We start from the raw sequence: 21,573 nt of genomic DNA on the forward strand, positions 1-21,573 counted from the left end.
CGGAGCAGGCATTCATTCCTCCTTGGCTCATTCCTAGGCAAAGCCATGCTAAATTGGTGCTTTCCAGTTAGAAACGGGGCAACCAATATATAAAGAGTTTAACAAGGCAATCCTACTCAAAAAAAAATATGCCTTACTTCTATGTAAGGATCTATATGGGCTTGCCCCACACTAGTTAAAAACATTTAATTTGTGATATCTGAAGACTAAAAACAGGGGTGCTGTAACTTTAAAGAGGCTGCAATCTGAACTCCACTTACCTGAGAGTAAGTCCCATTGTGTTCAAAAGGATTTTCTTTTGAGTAGACATGGTTAGGCTTGTGATGCTAGTCAAAGAAAGGGATTGCTGGTCAAGGATAAACATGCTGACAACAAACACCTGGAGGCACAGAATGTATGCCTCCACATGCCACATGAATGTATATTAAAAATGTTTAAAATGCCTTGTAAGCTATGTCTTCAGGTTTTCTGGCACAATGGTCTTGCAAGAATTGTAAAGCACCAATGCTAGCACACAAACTCGTTACAGTATGTGCCTATGCCATGTGAAATAATATTGGGAGACCAGAACAATATTTCTTTATTTGAAGCTAATGAAAGATGGGCATGGATCTGTCAGCAGAGCTTTGTACGACAGGCATGGAGCCCTTCTATTTGCTGTCAGAGAACTGTAAGGCATTTTCTTCCTTGTGCTCTACATACACATTATTTATGTAGGACATGATCCTTCCCAACCTAGCACTTCTAAGCCCCATTGATTCCACGGAGGGAGATAAGCATATGCTTCAATCTTTCCCACTAAAATCAATGGAGCTTAAAAGTGCTTGGCCCCAGCCATGCATGTGGAATGAAGGTCAGAAGAGTTACACGGCAGAAAAATAGCTTTGCAGCATTTATGTATACTTATAATTAAGACTCAAGTTTTTATTGACTTTTCTTTCAAAGGTTGAGGATACAAAAAAATCCTCTGGTTTCAGTGAATACAGAGATTAGTTTTCTCTTTTAAAATGTGCTTCTATTTTAGTGTGTCGATTATTGGTTTATTAATCTTAACATATATAATCTGCTTTTCCACTTGTTCCCTCGAGATGACTTACATATTCATCCCAAGACATACTGAACAGTAAAAAACAAAAACATACCCAGTATATATATATAAATGAAAAGGTAGTACAAGTTGCAGAAATATCCTGTTACCAGTGCTCTCAAACCATAGGGCCTTCCTCCAAATAATGCAATATGCTGCAGTTTCACGCTTCTTTCATGCATGAAAGGGAATCAAATGTAGAATGGGGCTCCAGGTTCATGTTTCCGGTTCTAGTCTCAAGGTAGTGAAGCACTGCCACACACACACACACACACCACATCTATATGGTGTGGTCAGATGCTGTGCACACAGACCTCTCTGTGTATATGCTTTCCATGCAATATGGAATCCTGCACAACTGTGTCTCTGAAATCCATGGAATACATATGTGTGTATTGTTTCCTTTGGAGATGATTGTTGCAAGTGAAGCCAGTGGCACCATGCAACCTCGATGGGTGGTACAGAAATACAGTCAAACTCATATTCTAAATGATTTCTTTTTATGAAAGCAATATATAAAGCGAAAGTGGGAGAAAAGCTGTGAATATATGCAGTAAAGAAAAATAGTTTAGTGTACTCAGAGAGTAGGCTAGTAATGTAGCCTCTAGTACTGTACAGAGTTTTCCAAACTGTATGTTGCGACATGCCCTGCGGTTCTCCCGGGGCTGGAAAGGGATTATTTTAACCTCTGGTTTGCTAGTAAAACTGAAAAACAGTGTCACAGAATGATGCATGTTATGTACTGAAGTTCTCACCCTGGACCAGCAGGGGGAGACTGTAGATAGTTCAGGTCCACATATGCAAATAAGGGATCGAAAGTGACGTTCAGTGATTGGATAGTGACAGAAAATGGTTACTGTTGCGTTCTAGTGGAGCTCTATATAAGCAGGCTTGCTGAACCCTTCAGTTCAGTTCTGTTCTGGCCTGTGAATAAACAAGAGCTGTTTGAAGAATCGCTGTGTCGTCTGATATGTTCACCCACAACTTAACAATGCATGTCTAAAAAGTGTGTCACCAACATGAAAAATTTGGAAAGCTCTGCTCTAGTTGTTCTTGGAGCCTCTTAGCAAGGTTGAGGAGTGAAAAAATAGAGGCTTACCCCACCCCGGTCCCAATGTTTTAACACTAGGAATTAGCACTAGGAATCACTCTGAGAAGGTGACAAGCATACCGTCCAATATTTCTCCGATGAAAACAGGGACATCCTATTCCATAATAATTTTTAAATTTATACTCTGGGTGGCTTTCAACACATATAAAAACACAAAAAACACAAAACATTTAAAAACTTCCCTATACAGGACTGCCTTCAAATGACTTGGGGGACAAATAACTCCATAGCCTCCAACATTTTTCTGATGAAAATAGGGAAGTCCTAAGGCAAAGCGGGACATTGCGGGATAAAATCAGAAACAAGAACAGCTTCTGTAAATCTGGAACGGTCCCTGGAAAATAGGGACACTTTGAGGATCTGGACAAGTGAAGAAGAATGTGGCTAATTCTGTGCCAGACCAGTATGTGGATTTAAGAGAGGATTGTGATTTCTAGTTATTGTAGCCAAGAGCACAACATTCTTAAATCTAAAAGCCTTATGGGAGCAAGTTTGTGTCACTACACCACTCTGCCCTGCTTATTATTATTATTATTTTTTGGAAGTGCTTTCTTTTAAATATTTTGTTTAAAACAAATTTCTTTTTAAAACATGGCTGTTCTCCTGTACTCCCTTCCACCTACAGATGGGATGTTAACACTGCTCTTTTCTAAAAATGCATTGAGATAAATGCAATTGGGACACGTTTTCTATGACTGTGTAGAATTCCTCATACTGCTGCCAAATACTGAGACTTGTTAACAATGTAATGCTAGCATAGATAACTTTTTAAAATTCCTTTGGCATTGCTCTCAACTAAATAAATGGAAGATTAAGGCCCTCATTTCACATACTTCTTTTTCCCCTGCTCCCCTCTGGCACATATGTATCATAGTCAATGAAAGCAGCTGGCCATACATAATTAAGCAGTGTTCACTTGAGACATCAGCCTCTTGTTCATTTCAGTCCATCCACTGTGTGTGCCCATTGTACTACATGGCCCTTGAAAAGAGAAGGATGCTAGGGGCTATAAAAATATATATGACAAAATTGAAGACAACTTTTACAGTGTGTGGTTTAAAATACTTCCAAACCAAACAGATAACCGAAAGCAATTTAGAAATGGAAGAAGGCCAAACACACCATCTATAATGATCCACCAACTCTTATTGTTTCCCACCTAAGTGCTTTTTCTAATATTACATGTAATGCATCCCCAATAGCTGTTTCCATTGCTGCCTCTGATTGTTTCAAACATTATTTGCTCACCCTGAAAAGTGATTGCTTTCTAAATTTCCTGGTACCTACTGCCATCTGAATTAGATTTTCAGCATCCTCTTTCTGTTTTATGTCTTCCCTGTCTGCATGACTTGGTTTTGCTTCTCTCGGTTTTATATAAGCATGTCCGTGTACCCCACTTTCCACGTTTCCACACACTTTAGAAATTATTTGCCCATTTCAGGGCATAAAACCACACAATCGTGATGCAATAACTGAGCGCCACAGGAGTTTCAGCAACTTTCTCAAGGTCCATTCCTTCCCTAGCAAGAATAGAAAACAAGCCTAAATATAAGGTTGTTGTTTAAAATGTATTTTAAAATGGAAGATGGAAGAAAAAAAGATTTTAGAAGACTCCATATGTTTGGCAGCAAATTAAGAGAAAGTTAATCATACAACAGTTCCCGTGAAATCAATCAGGCAATTTAGTGATTTTAACTTAAATTAGAATGGATCAGGCCCTGAGTGCAAAGATAGGAGGCAGAAATTCTGTTATTTTTGTTTATCTTGCAACCTCTGCAAAATATATCTGTGTAGTGAACTGAGGAAGTGTGCATGCACACAAAAGCTCATACCAAGAACAAACTTAGTTGGTCTCTAAGGTGCCACTGGACTATATATATAAAATATACACATATCTATCTTCTGGCAGCACATAATGTTGAAAAAAAATCACATGAAATTCAACTCTTATGGGTTTTGCTATCAGTTTTCTGTCAATAGAACTATAACGGTGGGTTTACCTTAAGGCAGTATGGAGCCAGAGTCTTGCTCTTGACAAATGAGTATTAAGAGCTCAAAATGTCAGGTGATGTGCCCAAATGGGAGCCAATTGTTAAAATAAGAAAACCAGATCAGAGAACAGGGTAGATAAGATACTCGCCAGATAAGGATGATGCAATCCAGATCACTATATGAAAGAAACAATAAAAACCTGCAGTTTGGGGACTAGGGCTGAGAGAGAAAGAAAGAGTTTTATACCTAGAAGGAAAGCATTCTTGGGAAAACTTTTTTTTCAACTCATTATGAATCATTTCCCAATTTTCCTTGCTACTCTACAGATCCACCACATGACAGAAAGTTCCTTGCATATCATTGCATTTCCAACAATTACCTGACTCTGACTTGTACATTTTTGCTAATTTACTTGGTGTCATATAAGTTTCCTTCAAAGCATAAAAAGTAAAGGGACCCCTAACCATTAGGTCCAGTCGTGGCCGACTCTGGGGTTGCGGCGCTCATCTCGCTTTATTGGCCAAGGGAGCCAGCGTACAGCTTCCGGGTCATGTGGCCAGCATGACTAAGCTGCTTCTGGCGAACCAGAGCTGCGCATGGAAACGCCGTTTACCTTCCCGCTGGAGTGGTACCTATTTATCTACTTGCACTTTGAGGTGCTTTCGAACTGCTAGGTTGGCAGGAGCAGGGACTGAGCAACGGGAGCTCACCCCGCCACAGGGATTTGAACCGCCGACCTTCTGATCAGCAAGTCCTAGGCTCTGAGGTTTAACCCACAGCACCACCCGTGTCCCTCCTTCAAAGCATGTTGTTGTTTAGTCGTTTAGTCGTGTCCGACTCTTCTTGACCCCATGGACCAGAGCACGCCAGGCACTTCTGTCTTCCACTGCCTCCTGCAGTTTATAGCAAGCTGTAAATTTCAACCCTGTTTTCCACAGCTTTTCCCACAGGTCCATTTCTGTATTGTGACCTACATCTCTTGCCCAACAAATTATTGCTGATTTCACCATTTCATCCTTAGTTTCCTATTCCAACAATAGTTTATACATCTTAAATATTAACTTATCATTATTTTTTAACAATTCCTTTGTGAAATGTGAATTTTGATCAACAAAACCATATTTTTTATCAGCTTAAATGTTTCAAACTCATATGGGGTGCTGCCAAATGCGGGGTTTTCACTACAAAACGGTTACAAAACTTTGGCACCAGTTTCAAGCAGACTGGACAATGTTGGGTTTGGGGGAACCCCATCGCCCCTGGGTTTGAGTGTGTATTGCTCCCTTTGTGGGGTGCTACAAAACATGGGGGGCCCTACAAATCACTACAAAATGATTACAAAACTTTGGCACCTGTTTCAAGGGGATCCCTGATTTTGGGGTTTGCAGGTAATAAACACTCACTTCCTAGGTGAAACATGCTTAAGAGGAGGGGAAAAGGCTTGGGGTAAATAGATTATTATTCCCTTCCTGGTCTAATGTCTTATGAAAAAGCAAAAGGCTTTGGAGGAGGCAGAGTAATCCCATTCATGGGTGTACATAGGCAAAAGTGGGGTGGGTCATTACTTTAGGGCAGCCCTCTATTTCAAGCCGTCTTCTTTCTGAGGAGCTGCCAAGCCTGGTTTAAAGATAAAGGTGGGTTTCGGGTCCCTACCAAGCATTATTTGGACAGATTGAGAAGGCAGCACAAGGTACTGTCTTCCTTATAAGGTGAAATATATTTCTATTTAAATGATAGCGATTTATCTCTCTCTAAATTTGGGTCTGAACCTGAAAACTAACAGAAAAATTATAACGGTGTCCTTTTCGGGTGTGATGTATATAAGGCCACTGTGTATTAGACAACTTTATGTTTTGCAGTTAGCTGGGGGAATATCTCATCCCTCACAAAGCAATTGGTTATTGGATTGTATACCAACTTTTATTCACGAGTGGACCCATTGGAATTAATGCACTAGGTTTGCCATGGCCATTAATTTCAACGCATCTACTCTGTATCCCAGCTAACAGGTTGGCCGGCCATCATCTGTGTCATGTATGCACGAGCTAGTTGAGATTCCTGCCTTGAAGGGGGTTGGACTAGATGACCCTGGGGGTCCCTTTCAACTCGTATGATTCTATGGACTTTTGGATCAAGCCACCGGACAAACGCTACGGCCGCCGGTTTGAATTTGGGCGGGAAAAGCCGTTGTCGCGGGGAAGGGGGGGCGGGGTTTCCACCTTCGGAACGTCGGGATTGGGCCGAAGCACGAGCGGCGCGCGCACTCCCTGCCCAGTAACTGTGCAGCGCGAGACAAGCGTTAGAAGAATGAGCGAGGGGGGAGGGGGAGGAAGGGCGCAGGCTTACAAAGCGAAGCGGCGCTCGGCGGCGGCAACAACACGCGTGCGCACTGCCTGCCGCATTACGTCAGCGTCAGCTGTCAGCCGCCGCCGCCGCCTCAGCGGATGGGGCAGGAGGCCGGCTGCGAGTTCCGGGGCGTGTGCATGAAGGGAGGCGGGTTCCTCGCCGGCTGCGAGCGAGCGAGGGAGAGCGAGAGAGAGCGACCGAGGCTGCGACCGCTATTCCCCCTCTCCCAACACTGCCGGTACGCTGAGGGACGCCGGGCGAGGCCCACCCGCCACCTGCAAGGCGCTGCTCCTCCCTCCCCGCCTCGCCCTTGGGTGAGTGTCAGCCGCGGGTGTGTTGAGATGGAGAATAAGGAGCCGGCTGAAGGGACGGGGGGGGGGGGACGAGGAGGAAGGGGCCGGGTCTCTGGTTGTTGCCCCCCTCCCCATGCCCTTTCCAACATCTTCTCCCGCATTGTAAGGTTGGCGGGGCAGCGAGGGGCCTCCCTGCTCGTGGGCTGAGTCAGCGGACAGCTGGTGGTACCTTCGCCCCATCTCTCTCTCTCCCTCTCCCCCCCCCGGGGGGGGGCTTCTGATCTCTCCTCTCTCTCGTCCCCCCCGCCCATCTGCGAATCTCGTGGTTCTTCGGTGGGCGCGATTGGCTGCACGGCCGTGTGACTGACTGTGCTGGAGACGAAGATGCTGCATCACCGTCGTGACCACTAGCCTGCTCTCTCTCTCTCTCTCTCTCTCTCTCTCTCTCTCCCTCTCCCTTTTAAAGAAAAACCAGGCTTAGGAGATGCTCGTGTCGTGTCTTGGAGAGAGAGCGGGGAGGGCGGATTTAACTGCTGCGTCGGGGAGCAGATTTGCTAACCCTCGGGTTGATGGAGGGAGGGAGATGCCCGGGCTCAAATCTGCTCGGAGAAACGCCCTAGCTCTGCCCGGGAAGTCTTGTCCCTGATCTTTTTGGGGACTCCCTAGTTTATGCAGGTTGAGGGAAATTCAGTTTGTGCTTGCTCATGGTTGCCTACAGCATGTCTTCCTGGATTCAGCCCAGGCCTTGAAAAGAGATGCTGGGGAGACCTGGCAGGAGTCGAGCACTGGTCCTAACTGCAGGCCTTTCTCAATCCACCTTTGCTGGCGTGAGGCAGGAGGTGGCCTTGCGGCAGTGTTTCCTGCCTACTAGTGTTCCTGTAGGGGTGTCCTTTTTATGCTAGGGTGGGGGCATGTATATGTGCGTGTGGCCAGGTAACACTTCTTCCGGCTTTAAAGGCCGGATGACATCTCCATATTGCTTAAAAACAGACAAAGGCTGCTGCTTCTGTACCTGGGCTGGTGACTGAAGGAGTGCTACTGTGTTTATCCTCATTTCAAACATACAATGACTCATTATAAGCTTGTCCCGTCAGGGAAGGTAATATTGAGTGTCTGTCTTTGTTTTCTTATGTTTCAGACTTTGAAGCTCTCTGACCTTGGGCAAATCATCACTTCTCAGCCCATTCTCTCCTACTGCTATTGTGAGGATAAAAGGCACAATGTTTGTAAAGCACTTTGCAAATGGAAAGTGATGCTAAACTAATAATTAACAGTATTTAAATTTTTTCCAAATAGTTGGAACATAAGTTCACCATTCAGTCCATTTGAGAGAATTTCTGAAACTTGAGGATAACAACATTCATGGTTACTTTTTCACACACTCAGATTCTTGCCACAGTCTTCTTTTCAATGGTTTTGTATGACTAGCTCCTTTCCCCTTGTCCTTCTCTGCAGTCTTGTCCCTTCTGCTTCCTGACAGCTGGTATAAGGAGAGGGGTCAGGCAGGCGTCAAACAATTCAATCTGTTTGGGAGAGACTGAGGCTGAATTCAGCTGACATGGCAATTCATGGGTTGTTTTTACATCTGAACCCATGTTTGCTCACTGACTTTGTGTTTTAGGATATAGAAACATTGTTTTAAACTGGTTTGCACTGGCAAGCTTGCCCCAGCTGTGGTTGACATTAAGGATGAGTTCACAGTGCAACAGCCTCTTGAGACTGAGCAGCAGCCATAAATGTAGTTTGTTGATGATTTGTGGAGCTGGAAGTGAATTTATGAAGATAAGTGCTAAACAGTAAATGAAAACAAGCAATTCTAAACCATGGTTTGCCAGTTTTACATTTGGAAGCACAAACTGTGGTGTGGGTTATTAATTATAAGCAAAAATGTTATGCTTGGATGTATGATAGGGTTGTAGAAGGCAGTATGATTTTATCTCTATTGCCGGTCTTAAAAGGGGAAAAACCTCTCTGGTAATCTGGTGAGCAATCTCTCAGGTTTCTCACAGTGGATTGACATTCAGCTGTAACCTCTAAGGGCTCATCCATACAAAAGCTTCCTGCACTCCCATTTGGCACTAGTACACAGTTGGAGTTGATTTCAACTTACTGAAACTAGAGAGGGCAGATTTTGTCCATATATAGAGAGTGTCTCTCTGTGTGTAATTGGATCTCCTCGTTTGTCTGATGTATGTATTTTAAAAATTGTTGGATAAGTAAATGATTAGAAATTGTACAGGACTAACAGCCTGGTCCTCTGCAAAGTACACCAAAGTCTATTGAAATTGGTTGGATGGGTCGCTGACTCAACATAGATTGGGTTATAGTTCTTTAAAGGGTTTCTGGTTCCTGAGATGAGAGTCTCCCTGGGTGCGGTCTGTGCAACCAGGTTGGTACTTGAGCACTGTTTCAGAAAGCAGTAATGATAATCATTGCACAACTGTTAAAAGCAATTAAAAATACTAAATTTAATTTATTTAATGTCATGCTCAGAAGGTAACAGCATGGATAGATTTCTACTACTCACAAACAATAGTTTCCTTAAGTTACATTATTAATAATACTGAGCTGGATTCAGCTAACCCCTGATCTGTTAGCAAGTCAGTGCAATGACTCCCACTTACGTAGCAGGACTCCCCCTCTGCTCCCCCAATTTACACTGGAGGTCTGGGAAAGCCCCCAAAATAGCATGCAGTGGGAGGAGAGGGGAAGTTGTTCAGTTGGGCAAATAGAAATACTTGTGCTGACAGAACAATCTCCTTAACATTGTGTTGAATTCCATCCACTTTGTCTTAGTGGCAAGAAGGGCAGTTTCTTCATTGTTGCCCATAAGAAATGCTGTTAATGTTGCTGAGTATAGGTTTTGAAGTAGTAGTCTTCAAAACAATGTTAATTTTTAATATTTCTAGGAAAGTTAAGAATTATTTTAGAAGTGTTCTGATCCCTGCAGAAATCATTATGTATCTTAGCATAAGAAGGCATACCTCTTGTATTAGGGATATCTTTATTTGGTCCCTAGAAGTAAATGTTGTAGTTCAGATTGTTGTGTCTTTTCTTTAGAGGATCAAACAAGTTACAGATGGAATCTGGCCTGTCCGTTAGCCTTTTTGAAGGCTAGCATCATTACTATCTTTCTAATGATTTGCAGTGTCATCTGGTGCCTAGCAGTTCTTGGCAAGTTCCATCATGAGATGAGCATTCACATTTTTCAGGATGTAGTACATTAATAACATTTGTAATTCTAGGCTGTAAAATTGTAATAGCAATAGTAACCAAAAAATGAACGAAAGAAATGAAATTTAAAAAGAAAAAAAGGTTGTGTCACAAAGCCTTTCTCAGCCTTGGCTCCCCAGATGTTGTTGGACCACTGGTCTTGCTAGCTATGGATGATGGGAATTGTAGTCCAACAACATCTGGAGACCCAAGGTTGAGAAAGGTTGCCTTAAAGGCTAGTGCCTGGATTCAGTCTAGCACTTGGAATCTAGTAAAAGAGAACATAATATGCAACCCAAACATTCATGAAGAACGCCATTCCCTTTCTCTCATCACCTTTTTCAGGACAAGACAGCAACTGTTTGTTGTCTTTGAGCATTCCTTATGGTGTGGACGTTAGCTGTGCCAATGCAATATGTTCCCTGTTGCCCACAATCCAGATTTAGTTTCTTTGTGCTCAGTTCTGCTTCTGTGAATATGTTCAGGCAGCATGAGGAAAGCCATGTGTGTACAACTCTTGACAGGGTATTTTTGGGAGATGGGCAAAAGGTTCCTCACTATAAGTGTAAGGAATCTCTACAGATGGTGAGATCCTACTCTCCTTTGCTAGCTGGCCACAGTAGATATCCATATGGTTGATATCTACTTAAGAAATGTATCAGTATATATTTTATCTGAGTACCACTAGCAAAGGGTGCTATTGATCTGATATTGAAGAGAAAATGAATGCAAATCAAGAAATACCAGGTGCTATAAGAAATAATTTTGTCAATGGTAATGAGTTCTGCATTGCTTCAAATGATTCCTAATCGGGCAGGAATTAAGGCCCATTTGATCCAAAGCAGTGTCAAATGTAGCACTAGACAGTCCTTGTACCCAGATCTTACAATATTGCCCAGGTGTGTCAATGAGCAACATAAATGAGAAGATGGAGACAACGTGTGATGATTTTAAAAGCTGTCCTATAACACCTTAAAAGCTTTTTAAAAAAACCCTGTTGACATAATACATTTGTAACAAAAGTGAATGAGAAGTAACTGATTCTGTCTGGAAGCTTACCTGCTTGATGGTTAGTGACTGAGTGTCTCAATTTTCTGAACATAATATGATTAACCTGTTCAGTTCAGGGTTACATTTGGAAAAATGCTAATATAAAACATTACAAACCATTGGGTTCTTGGCTGTTGTTCTGATGAACCCTTCATATATATTTAAGTGCTTATGTATCTCCCAAATTTGAAATATTAAAATCCAAGACTGTCTTCAAAGGACATAGGAGAAACAATTCTGGGAAAAGGGTGTTTCAAGTCAGGGTGCCACTGTGAAAAATGCCCTGTTGTATGTCCTGAGCTATGATTTTTAGTGGGGAGCCACAAGCAGAACCCCCTGCTTTTTGTTGATTGAGTTGTTTTGTATCAAGGAGGTGCTCCAGCAGATATTTAGACTCCAAGTCGTTAAGGCCTAGCAGCCCACAGGCAGCTATTACAATGATTTTAAGAGCATTGTTCTATGCTCCCATCTTACTTTCCCAGTTAATAACCAAGCAGCAGCATTCTACGCTTGCTACAGCTTCTGGACCATTTTCATGGTCAACCCCACTTAGAGTTGCAGTAATCCAAGTATGAGGTCACCAGAGTATATGGCACTCATGCCAAACCATCAGTTCAGGAACAGCTTTAGCTGCTGAGTGAGCCACATCTGGAAATAGGTACTTCAAGGCCCCCTGAGCCCCCATTGACAACATGGGGTTAAGGTGTGCCCCAAAGCTACATACATGCCACTACAGGAGGAGTACTACCTCATCCAGAACAAGCTGTTTCACCAAGTCCTGGAATTGAGCTGCCTGGCCACACTACCACCATCTTATCAGCATTCAGTCTATAAACTTAGGCAAACAAACAATGTACAAAAGTTAAGGGCTACTCTGCTCTTGTGAATGCCAGTGAAAGTTGTAAAATCACTTTCTCACAGGCTTATTGGTAGTGCCTGTATAATGGTGGGGGACAACTCCCAATGTCTATAAACATAGAGCATGATCCAACTAAAGTTAAATGGATTTATGCCTGCTGCTGGAGGATTTCAGCAGTTGCCAGACTCTCCCATCTAAATTAACAGTATCTAAAGATGCTAAATATTGGCCAGATTGTTTTATCCAAAATGTTTAGTAGACATAGTTGGTTCAGTTGTATTCAATAAACCTAACCTATTGAATTTGGTCAGTGAAGGTGCTGGTTAATTCATATTTTTTAATAATTCCAATCTTACACTGCTAGATTCAGTATAAATTTATAAAGATTCCCTGCCTGGTCAACTGTTGTTCTTCATCACAGATGTTGACTGTTTTTGTTGATGATCATCGGAGATCACCAAGCAAGTGGATGTTTACATGTGTCAGATTATAAGTGCTAGGATTCAGTAGTCCATTAAAAAAAAGGAAGTGTTCTGTCTCTGGGTTGCATTCTAGCAAAGACTAATTGGGTTTAGCTAATGCTGGAACACTTTTCCCCACCTCATAATTAAACTTACCGTGCAGGCGTCAGCAGCAAACAATATTGTAGTTATTGTACCCGACTTGATTACAGAATGCTGCAAACATTCTTTAGTTTTTCTTTGTGTTTCTCCTTAGCAAAGGATTGTGGAATAGCCAATAGACTTGTTTCCTATGTTCCATTGTAAAATATGTATCAGTAACACATTACACACTGTAATATATTGATCTCAGAATTACATATGCCTCATAGCACAAAAATAATGATTCACTTTTTAAAAACAATCTATTCCCCCTCTATGTTCAAGTATGTTATCAGAGTGCTTTAACAATGGAAACACTACTACTTGAATAAGCACAAGAGAGAGTACATTAGTGAAGGATAGGGGTGTTAAAGCTTCACTTAATTATTGTTTGTTTCTTTATCAATCAAAATAAAAACAAACAGACATAAAACTTAGCCAGATTATATTTGTATGGGACCAACTTCCCAGGCAATCATAATAGTGATTTTTAATTTAGATGGTTAATTTTGGTCAACAGCGTATTTGGAATTATTTACACACCTGGTGGCTAAGGGTGAGTAAACATTCCATTCTGATAAGTTTGAAAGATCTCCAAGTGCTGGCTCTGGTATGGTGACTGCATCTTTCCTTCCCAAACTATATTTGAGGTGCACCCAGCATAGGTAACTGACTGTGGCAGGATGGAGAAAGAGTTACTGTCTTGCTGATTGGAAGAGATGAATGTACCTTGCCTATATCAGTTTTTACAGTGCTACATTGAAAATATGGCTTTTTCATGTGACCTACATTTCTCACGAAGGAATGTAGGTCATAACTAGCTGGAAACTAGAGTACATACATTGGATGGCAATTGATTTGACTGTTCAGTTGTTACTGTAAGCTATTTGTAAACCATAGCCTTCTTTAATATTTAGATTTTTAAAGTATAATGGAATGCATAAAGCAATGCATCAAGGTTATTGGATACCTATTATCTGCTTTGGTTATAAATGTTTTCCTGTGGCAGTTGATTTTTGTACACTTGCTATAAGAGCTTATGATCAAAGCTGATAAGGATTTATAGAGCTTTGGATGACCCATTTCTAGTTCAAAAATTACTTACTAATCTAACTGAAATGAAGTCAAAGGTAGCAAGTTACCAGTATAAGGAGTTTCTACTTATTAGATTTGAAGGATAGCATTTAGCTGTTTCAGATGCAAAAAATGCTGGCAGTGCCTCAAGCATGGAGCAGCCCAAGCTACTTGCTAGGGCAGTTTTATTTTATTATACTTGATGTATGTGTAATTTTGGTACACACAACAGTAATTATGTTACCATTCATAGTAAGCCCTGAGCTCTTGTGTACACAAATAAAAAAGTGTAGAATTCAAAGTCCAAAAGTGAAATTTTATGCGTGCATGTTAACATGATTGGAATTCTTAAGAATAAAATTCTTCCATTTTGTTGTCTCCTTAGTTTTGCAATTACAAACAGTAGTTAAAAACTTATCAAGTATGGTACCCAAGCTTCTCATGACATGCTCACTGAAAACCTATAGTATTTTACCCATTTGCGTACACAGTAAAAACATTATACCTTAAAAAGATTCCTTAACCAGGGCTGCCTTCAGATGTCTCCTGAAGGTTATTACCCATCTCATTGACAATTGATGGGAGGCCATTCAACAGGGTGGGTGCCACAGTTCCTTCCACAGTTTCAAGCCATTTTCAATACCGGTATATGGAATTAATACTTTACAAGAATATTGGTAGATTAGATCAGTGTTGCCACCATGTTCTGGGCTAGTATTCACAGGAATGCCTTTATTCTCTTTCAAATGGAACAGCTGATCCTGCGCAATGTTTGGCTTCCATTTAATGAAAGTGTTTCTATCTTTCTGCCTGTGCTCTCAACAGCTTAGATATTGTGTGGATAAATTGTAACTGTTGCTGTGGAGTTCTTGGAAATACAAAATATAATCTTGAGATAACAGCTACATGCATCAGTGTGGACTCTTGAGCAGGTAGCAGTGCTTACTTGGTGACAACACTTGATATTAAAAGTGTATTGAGGTGACATTTAGAAAGATTTCGTAGTCAATGATTTGTATTGGCAGCAGCCCACAGGATGACTTATGAAGAAGTTGGATATATGATGCATTTTGATGAAACCTCCTATGTTTACTTCAGATTTATCCCCAGATCATCACCCTTTGCCAACTTTATTATATCCATGAACTAGTTCCTACATCTGTCTTCTCCCCTTTTCTTTTCTTTTTTAATAATATTTTATTAAGTTTAACAATAAAAATTCCAGAACAACAAACAGAAGAAAAAATAAGAATACAAACACAAGAAAAATATAAAAACACAAAAGTACAAGGTTGCAAAATACAAAAATACAAACGTTTAACCTAGAGAAGAAAAAGAAGAAAGAGGAAAAAAAATACACAAAAAACAAAAATCCCTCTTTTTTAATTTCTCATCTTTGATTAACTTATTTTCCTGACTTCCTCACGCCTCCCTTTTTTGTATCCCTTTTTAAAAAATTGGTTCAGCAAATTCATATCCTATTAATTTATCCTTAATTATTTTTCCTCACATACTATAACTTCGAATTTTCATCTATTATCAATCCAATCTTACATTTTACCTTGTTGCTAGAACCCCTTCATTTCATTTCAATGTCATCAACATTCAAAAATTTTACAATGTTTCTGTAAGTAAATTTTAAATTTCCTCCAGTCTTCTTCCACCGACTCTTCTCCCTGATCTCGGATTCTGCCAGTCATTTCCGCCATTTCCATGTAGTCCATTACTTGCATCTGCCATTCTTCCAGAGTGGGTAAGTCTTGTGTCTTCCAATGCTTTGCGATGAGTATTCTTGCTGCTGATGTAGCGTACATAAAGAAAGTTCTATCCTTCTTTGGCACCAATTGGCCAACTATGCCCAGGAGAAAGGCCTCTGGTTTCTTCAGGAAAGTGTATTTAAATACCTTTTTCATTTCATTATAAATCATCTCCCAGAAGGCCTTAATCCTTGGGCACGTCCACCAAAGGTGAAAGAATGTACCTTCAGTTTCTTTACATTTCCAACATTTATTATCAGGCAAATGATAAATTTTTGCAAGCTTGACTGGGGTCATGTACCACCTATACATCATTTTCATAATATTCTCTCTTAGGGCATTACATGCCGTAAATTTAATCCCAGTGGTCCACAACTGCTCCCAATCAGCAAACATAATATTATGTCCTATATCTTGTGCCCATTTAATCATAGCAGATTTTACCGTTTCTTCCTAAGTGTTCCATTTCAACAGCAAATTGTACATTCTTGATAATATCTTAGCATTGGGTTCTAACAATTCTGTTTCTAATTTTGACTTTTCCACCTGGAAACCAATTTTTTTATCTTGGTTATAAACCTCTCTTATTTGAAAGTAATGTAACCAGTCTCGCACCTTCTCTTTAAGCTTCTCATAACTCTGCAATTTCAGCTTGTCCCCTCTGTCTTCTCCCCTTTTCTAGCGTAACTGTGGTAAAATTGCATTTGGCAGATTTACAAGGGTCTCTTTCTGAAATACTTGTTCCTGTGTAAGAAGATTCTATTCATTGTAAATGTATTTGAGTCGTTTCAGTAAACAGATAGTTGCTCCTTTAAGGATGTCAGGTCAGATTTATATAATACACTGTGTATACACTATAATCAAGGTTGTGCAGTTAACATTTTCATCTTTTTCTCTTTCCTTCTCTTTCTAGAGTCAAGTAATGTTAAAGGACAATATCTCATGGAAGGGCTATAGCTAATGGAAGAGAAAAGTCATATCAGGACATCATTGGTTTCCAGGTTACCAAAGTATGGAACAAAACCTGCTGGAAATATGCTACAGACCATCCCAAATGGGACAGCTGTTAATTTATCAGGGAATACTCGGAGCGTTGACAAAAAGTTTGGCAAGCACAATGGCACTATTCGTATGTCTTCCTTCTCTTTTAACTGGCGAAAATCAAATAAATACCAACTGGGTGATCAGGTCAGCAGTGAATCTGACTCTAGTCATAATTCCAATGAAAGGCTGACAGATTCTGAAAAGTGCCCTCAGTCTGAAGGAGCAGTTGGTAAAGAAGTGCTCAGGGTGGGTTCAAGCAACACCTTGTCAAAACTAGCTAAGCAAAACAGCATGTTTGTGTCACCTACTGAAGAATTAAACCAAAAGGCTTTGCCTGGGCTGTCTAGTTCTGCTAAGTACAGTAAAAGTTCCTTGTTAGGCAGAACTTCATTTTCTGGACTTCATGCTCCAAAATCACACTTGAATGGAATTTGTGGGAACCGTTCAACTATAGGCTTGCAGAGGAATAGAGGTAATTCTACTGCCACCAGGAGCAGCTCAGGGGAGAGTCTGGCAAAATTGACTGACAATGATAAATCTTGTGAAAAAATGGTTAGGTCACAAAGCTTTTCACATTCCATTCAAAGCTCTATCTTGCCCCCTGCGACCCTAACTAGGTCACACTCTTTTAACAGAGCTGTGGATCTTACAAGGCCTTATCAAAACCAACACTTAACTATTAGAGCATCTCAGAGGTCAAATCTATTATCAAGAAGTGCACGGCAGTTGGATATGCCCAATGGCAACGAACCATTAAGATATGGGTTTTCTAGATCATATGCTGCTTTAGCTCCCCCTGGTTTGAAAAAACAATCACTATCCAATGGCTCTGGGGATGCACCTTCTCTCAGATTTAGAACAGCCCGTCCATCTTTATTGAAGCCTAGCAACCAACATTTGGGGAGAAAGATCCCTGTGGATGGCAGCACAAGTAAAGATACCGAAAACTGCACAGAGGAGGACTTGATTTCAACAAATAGCAGTGGAGGAGTTGATGCAAAAGGAATGCCAAACAGTGAAAGAACTGAAGATGGAGAAACTGTACATAATAATGTAGATAAAATTATTAGCATGGATGGCGATGTTGATGAAATATCTATATCTTCCTTGTCCTCTTCTGAGAAAAATGATCTGAGCGAAGACTTTAGTGATGACTTCATAGATCTAGAAGATCCCAACCGACCAATAACAATTCAAGAAGAAGTGGTTTCTGTTCAAGAGCTGGAGCATGGCAATGGAATACCGCTAGATCAGATTTTGTCTCTTAAGAAAAGTGAAAGATCCAACTGTAATTCTGATGAATGGCTGAATATACGTGTGTCTGGTAAATATATGTTATGTTTTTTCTTTGAAAATTGGAACCTAAGCTCTTACAGTATTGCCACTATTATTTTGTCACCTAATAGTGTGCATTAATTTTTTTGGTTAGATTATAAATAACAAATATGTGAAGAAGTCTACCAATAGGTTTTATTGATTGTTCAAAATTTTATTAGTTTTTCTATGTATGTTTAAAGAGTAGGATACATGCACAGCCAGTTTTAGAGTAAAAAACAAGTTATTTCTTGGACTTAGGTGCTCTGGAGGAAGTTTTACCCAGTGTGTTTTGTCCACAAACACATTATTAACTAGTTCTATATACAATGACACTAAGAAACTTGGCTCTATTACAAAACTATTTTTAATTGTCCTAATGGTACTACCAAGCAGCTACTGTATTTTTCGCCCTATAGGGTGCACCGGCCCATAGGGCGCACCTAGTTTTTTTTTTTGAGGGGGGGGGGAATAAAGAAAAAATAATAATTTCCTCCCCAGGCGCGGGGCTGGGTCGGGGGAAGCCCAAGCTTCCCCCGACCCCAGCCCCCAGAACAGGCTGCTATCTGCTTCGGGAAGCAGGCTGCTATCCGCAAGCCTGGGGAGACCGGCGGGAAGTCGCGCCGGGCTCCCAAGGCTTGCGGATATCTGCCCGAAGCCCGGGGCGCGCTCCGCTGCGCTCCCTGGGTTTTGGCCTGTAGGCTGCTGTCCGCAAGCCTTGGGAGCCCGGTGGGAAGTTGCGCGGGGCTCCCAAGGCTTACAGATAGCTTCCTGAAGCCTGCATTCGCCCCATAGGACCCACATACATTTCCCCTTCATTTTTGGAGGGGAAAAGGTGCGTCCTATAGGGCGAAAAATACAGTAATTTGTACATCTCCTCAAACAAGGTAACTATGAAGCTGTTCTACCATTGATTGCTATTCATCTTCCTGGATTCTTAGTGCCATCATGCTGGTGGACAGTGTGCAGATGCAAATTCTGCGTTAAAATAATGTGCCTGATCTAGCCAAATTTGACCATAGTTTTAAGTCCTCTTTAATTTGATGGAAGAGTAAAAAGCAAATGCCTAGCTTGTACCTACTGAAGTCTATGGAGTTTATTAGTGCTTTAAACTGTGACATAGTGCTTAGTACTTTATAAGAAGCAGTTTAGGTGCAACAGTCTAACATTTGTGGCAGAAGAAACTATGGCAAGCTATCATTGTTATTTATTTATTTATTTATTTATTTATTTGATTTATATACCACCCTTTATCAGTTATGTCTGTTCTGGAAGGGCTAATTTTAGAAAGTTAAAGTCTTGCCTCATGTTCTCTTAGCCATGTTTTGCACCAAAAGAAAAATAGTTTATACTATAAAACACTGTCAAACTATGAGTTGAGCTGTGATCCTAAGCATGTACACATAGAAGTAAATTAATATCAGTAGGTTTGGGTATATTTGCTTTATAAATTGAACAATTTCTTAGAAAGTGTTGACAGATGGAATGCTTGTAGTTGTGATCAAAATATAAGAGGTAATCTGTATTTTTATTCCAACAACAGCAAGGGTCAAGATTCAAGGACAGAGTCCTGTTTCTTCTCTTTGGTTGAAATTTGAAAAGGGGAGACAATTGACTTCTGCTTACTCCAGTGGAACATATAAAATGTTTGCAACATGAGGTTCCATCTAGTTTGAGAGGAGGTTCTGAACAACAGAACAGTATTTGCTAATCTGCCAATTCTTACTGGAACTCATGAATAGGTCCACTTTCTCAGCATCCAATGTTAATATTGTGTTTTAATTGTTGTAACCCATCCTGAAATATTGGGGTGAAGGTTAATGAAAATAAAAATAGTAATCATTAATAATATCAACAGGAAAGAACTATGTAGCTAAGTTAAGTTACAAAGTATTGTGAGCTTGCCATTCTTGAATATGTTTGCAACATTGCTGGCTGACCTGCTTTACAAAACTCTTAAACTATTTGCATTAGAATATTTACTTTTTAGAAATAGTACAGAGAGAGAAGGCATGTGGGTGGCGCTGTGGTCTAAACCATAGAGCCTAGGGCTTGCTGATCAGAAGGTCGGCGGTTCGAATCCCCTCAATGGGGTGAGCTCCTGTTGCTCGGTCCCTGCTCCTGCGAACCTAGCAGTTCAAAAGCACATCAAAGTGCAAGTAAATAGGTACTGCTCCGGCGGGAAGATAAACAGCATTTTTGTGTGCTGCTCTGGTTCACTAGAAGCAGCTTAGTCATTCTGGCCACATGATCCGGAAGCTGTATGCTGGCTCCCTCAGCCAGTAAAGCGAGATGAGCACTGCAACCCCAGAGTTGTCCGCGACTGGACCTAACGGTAAGGGGTCCCTTTACCTTTACAGAGAGAGAAACTGAGGCGACTTTTGATAACTGCATGTTGGTAATGTAGCATGTAAATTGCAAATTTTGAGAGTTTGTGTATAATGTTAACTTCTTTCTTTTGCTTTTATTTAAATAGTAGATGACAAGAGTGAAAGTTCAAAACATCCTGCTGGGAGCAATGTGATTTCCTCTGACATGGACTACAGAGCTGGCTCTTCCTTTGAGCTTTCTCCATCTGATAGCTCCGATGGAACCTATATGTGGGATGAAGAAGGGTTGGAGCCCATTGGAAGTGTCCATCCATGTGGAAGTTATGATTCTTCAGAAATGAATAGTATAGTAAGTATAACTTGTTTATTATTATTGGGGTAGTATTCAAAAGCAGTTAACTTTCTGCAAGGCTCACAATAGCCTAGTTCACCTGCAACCTTAAAGCAGTCTTGTTTTAAGACTATAATTTAACAAAGATGAATGCTTTGCTGCTCCCCTGTTCCTAGTTTGACATTATGCACAACCTGAGCTTGTTCTGATTTGATAGACCTTGGTTTCTGCTCTTATTTGGGTTTGCACATGACGAACCAAGCTTTGGCTTGTTTAGTCTCCCAGTGACACAAGGGGTAAAATGCTTGTGTTTATTTAATTAGAGTTTAACTTAAAGGGAGTATGGCATCCTTTATAAATAGGCAACACACTTCTGATGCAGGTGAAATGAGACCATTGCAATATTTTGTATTATGCTCAAACGCCAAGTCTTCCAATATCACATTTATCACAATTCCAATATCACAATTATATGTGAGGACAGTGACTTTTTTCTTTTTGCTGACTATCTGCTTTAAATCATGAAATGATGTAGAAACAAGTTCTTGCTTGCAATTTGATACAGTAAGCCTGCAACTTGTGTGCTTTTAACAAATGTGCATTCGGCTTTATGGGTGTGTCAGGTTTGTTTTTGGTTTTTTTTAAAAGGTGGTTGGGGTTCCTGGAAAAATGACTTTGGTAATCCCACCCTCCCTTGAAACCAATGTTTTAACTACATGCAATTTTGGCTTTAGGCAAAATCCCTGGAATGTAACCCCCATGTAAATTGCAGGCTTACCTTGCTGAAATTCAGTTTTTAAAGTCATAACCAATAGAACAGTAGCATGTTAATTTAAAATCTGGAATTGTATATTGGAAATAATTGGAATCAGAGCTGCAGGTTTTCATTATTATTACTATATATTTATACCCCATCTTTTCCCCTGGTAGGCCTTGATAGTTTAGTCACCTGAAGTATGTACTCATAAATATAGCAAAGTAATATATGATGCAGAGGATATATTGTATCTTCATGAATGGTTGTCTGCATTTAACAAACTCTTTAACTAGGGTCCTCATTTACATGAAAATGAAACAGAAATAAAAGCTTTGGGTCAGAACTGGTACTGTAGAATTATTTCCATTAAGAAACACTTGCCACAGTAGCAGTTGCTTCTGTTGTTGGGATAG

At 40.6% G+C, this 21,573-nt stretch overlaps 1 protein-coding gene across 8 annotated transcripts in view; it reads left to right on the forward strand.

Moving 5' to 3' along the window:
• Window positions 1-6,571: 6,571 nt before the first annotated feature.
• The window catches only part of CCSER2 (coiled-coil serine rich protein 2), a 54,052-nt gene continuing 39,050 nt past the window's right edge, over window positions 6,572-21,573 (forward strand). For 2 of the 8 annotated variants that reach the window (XM_028729296.2, XM_028729298.2), the window contains exons 1-3: window positions 6,572-6,850; window positions 16,298-17,752; window positions 20,219-20,421. In XM_028729296.2, the coding sequence (XP_028585129.2) occupies window positions 16,345-17,752; window positions 20,219-20,421 (1,611 nt within the window). In that variant the 5' untranslated portion in view covers window positions 6,572-6,850; window positions 16,298-16,344. Of the gene's footprint in view, window positions 6,851-7,967; window positions 8,045-16,297; window positions 17,753-20,218; window positions 20,422-21,573 lie in introns of all 8 variants that reach the window. The other 6 variants (XM_077930576.1, XM_028729290.2, XM_028729291.2 and 3 more) reach the window with 5 other exon arrangements.

Source organism: Podarcis muralis, chromosome 6, assembly GCF_964188315.1.
Source record: "Podarcis muralis chromosome 6, rPodMur119.hap1.1, whole genome shotgun sequence".
Taxonomy (NCBI): domain Eukaryota; kingdom Metazoa; phylum Chordata; class Lepidosauria; order Squamata; family Lacertidae; genus Podarcis; species Podarcis muralis.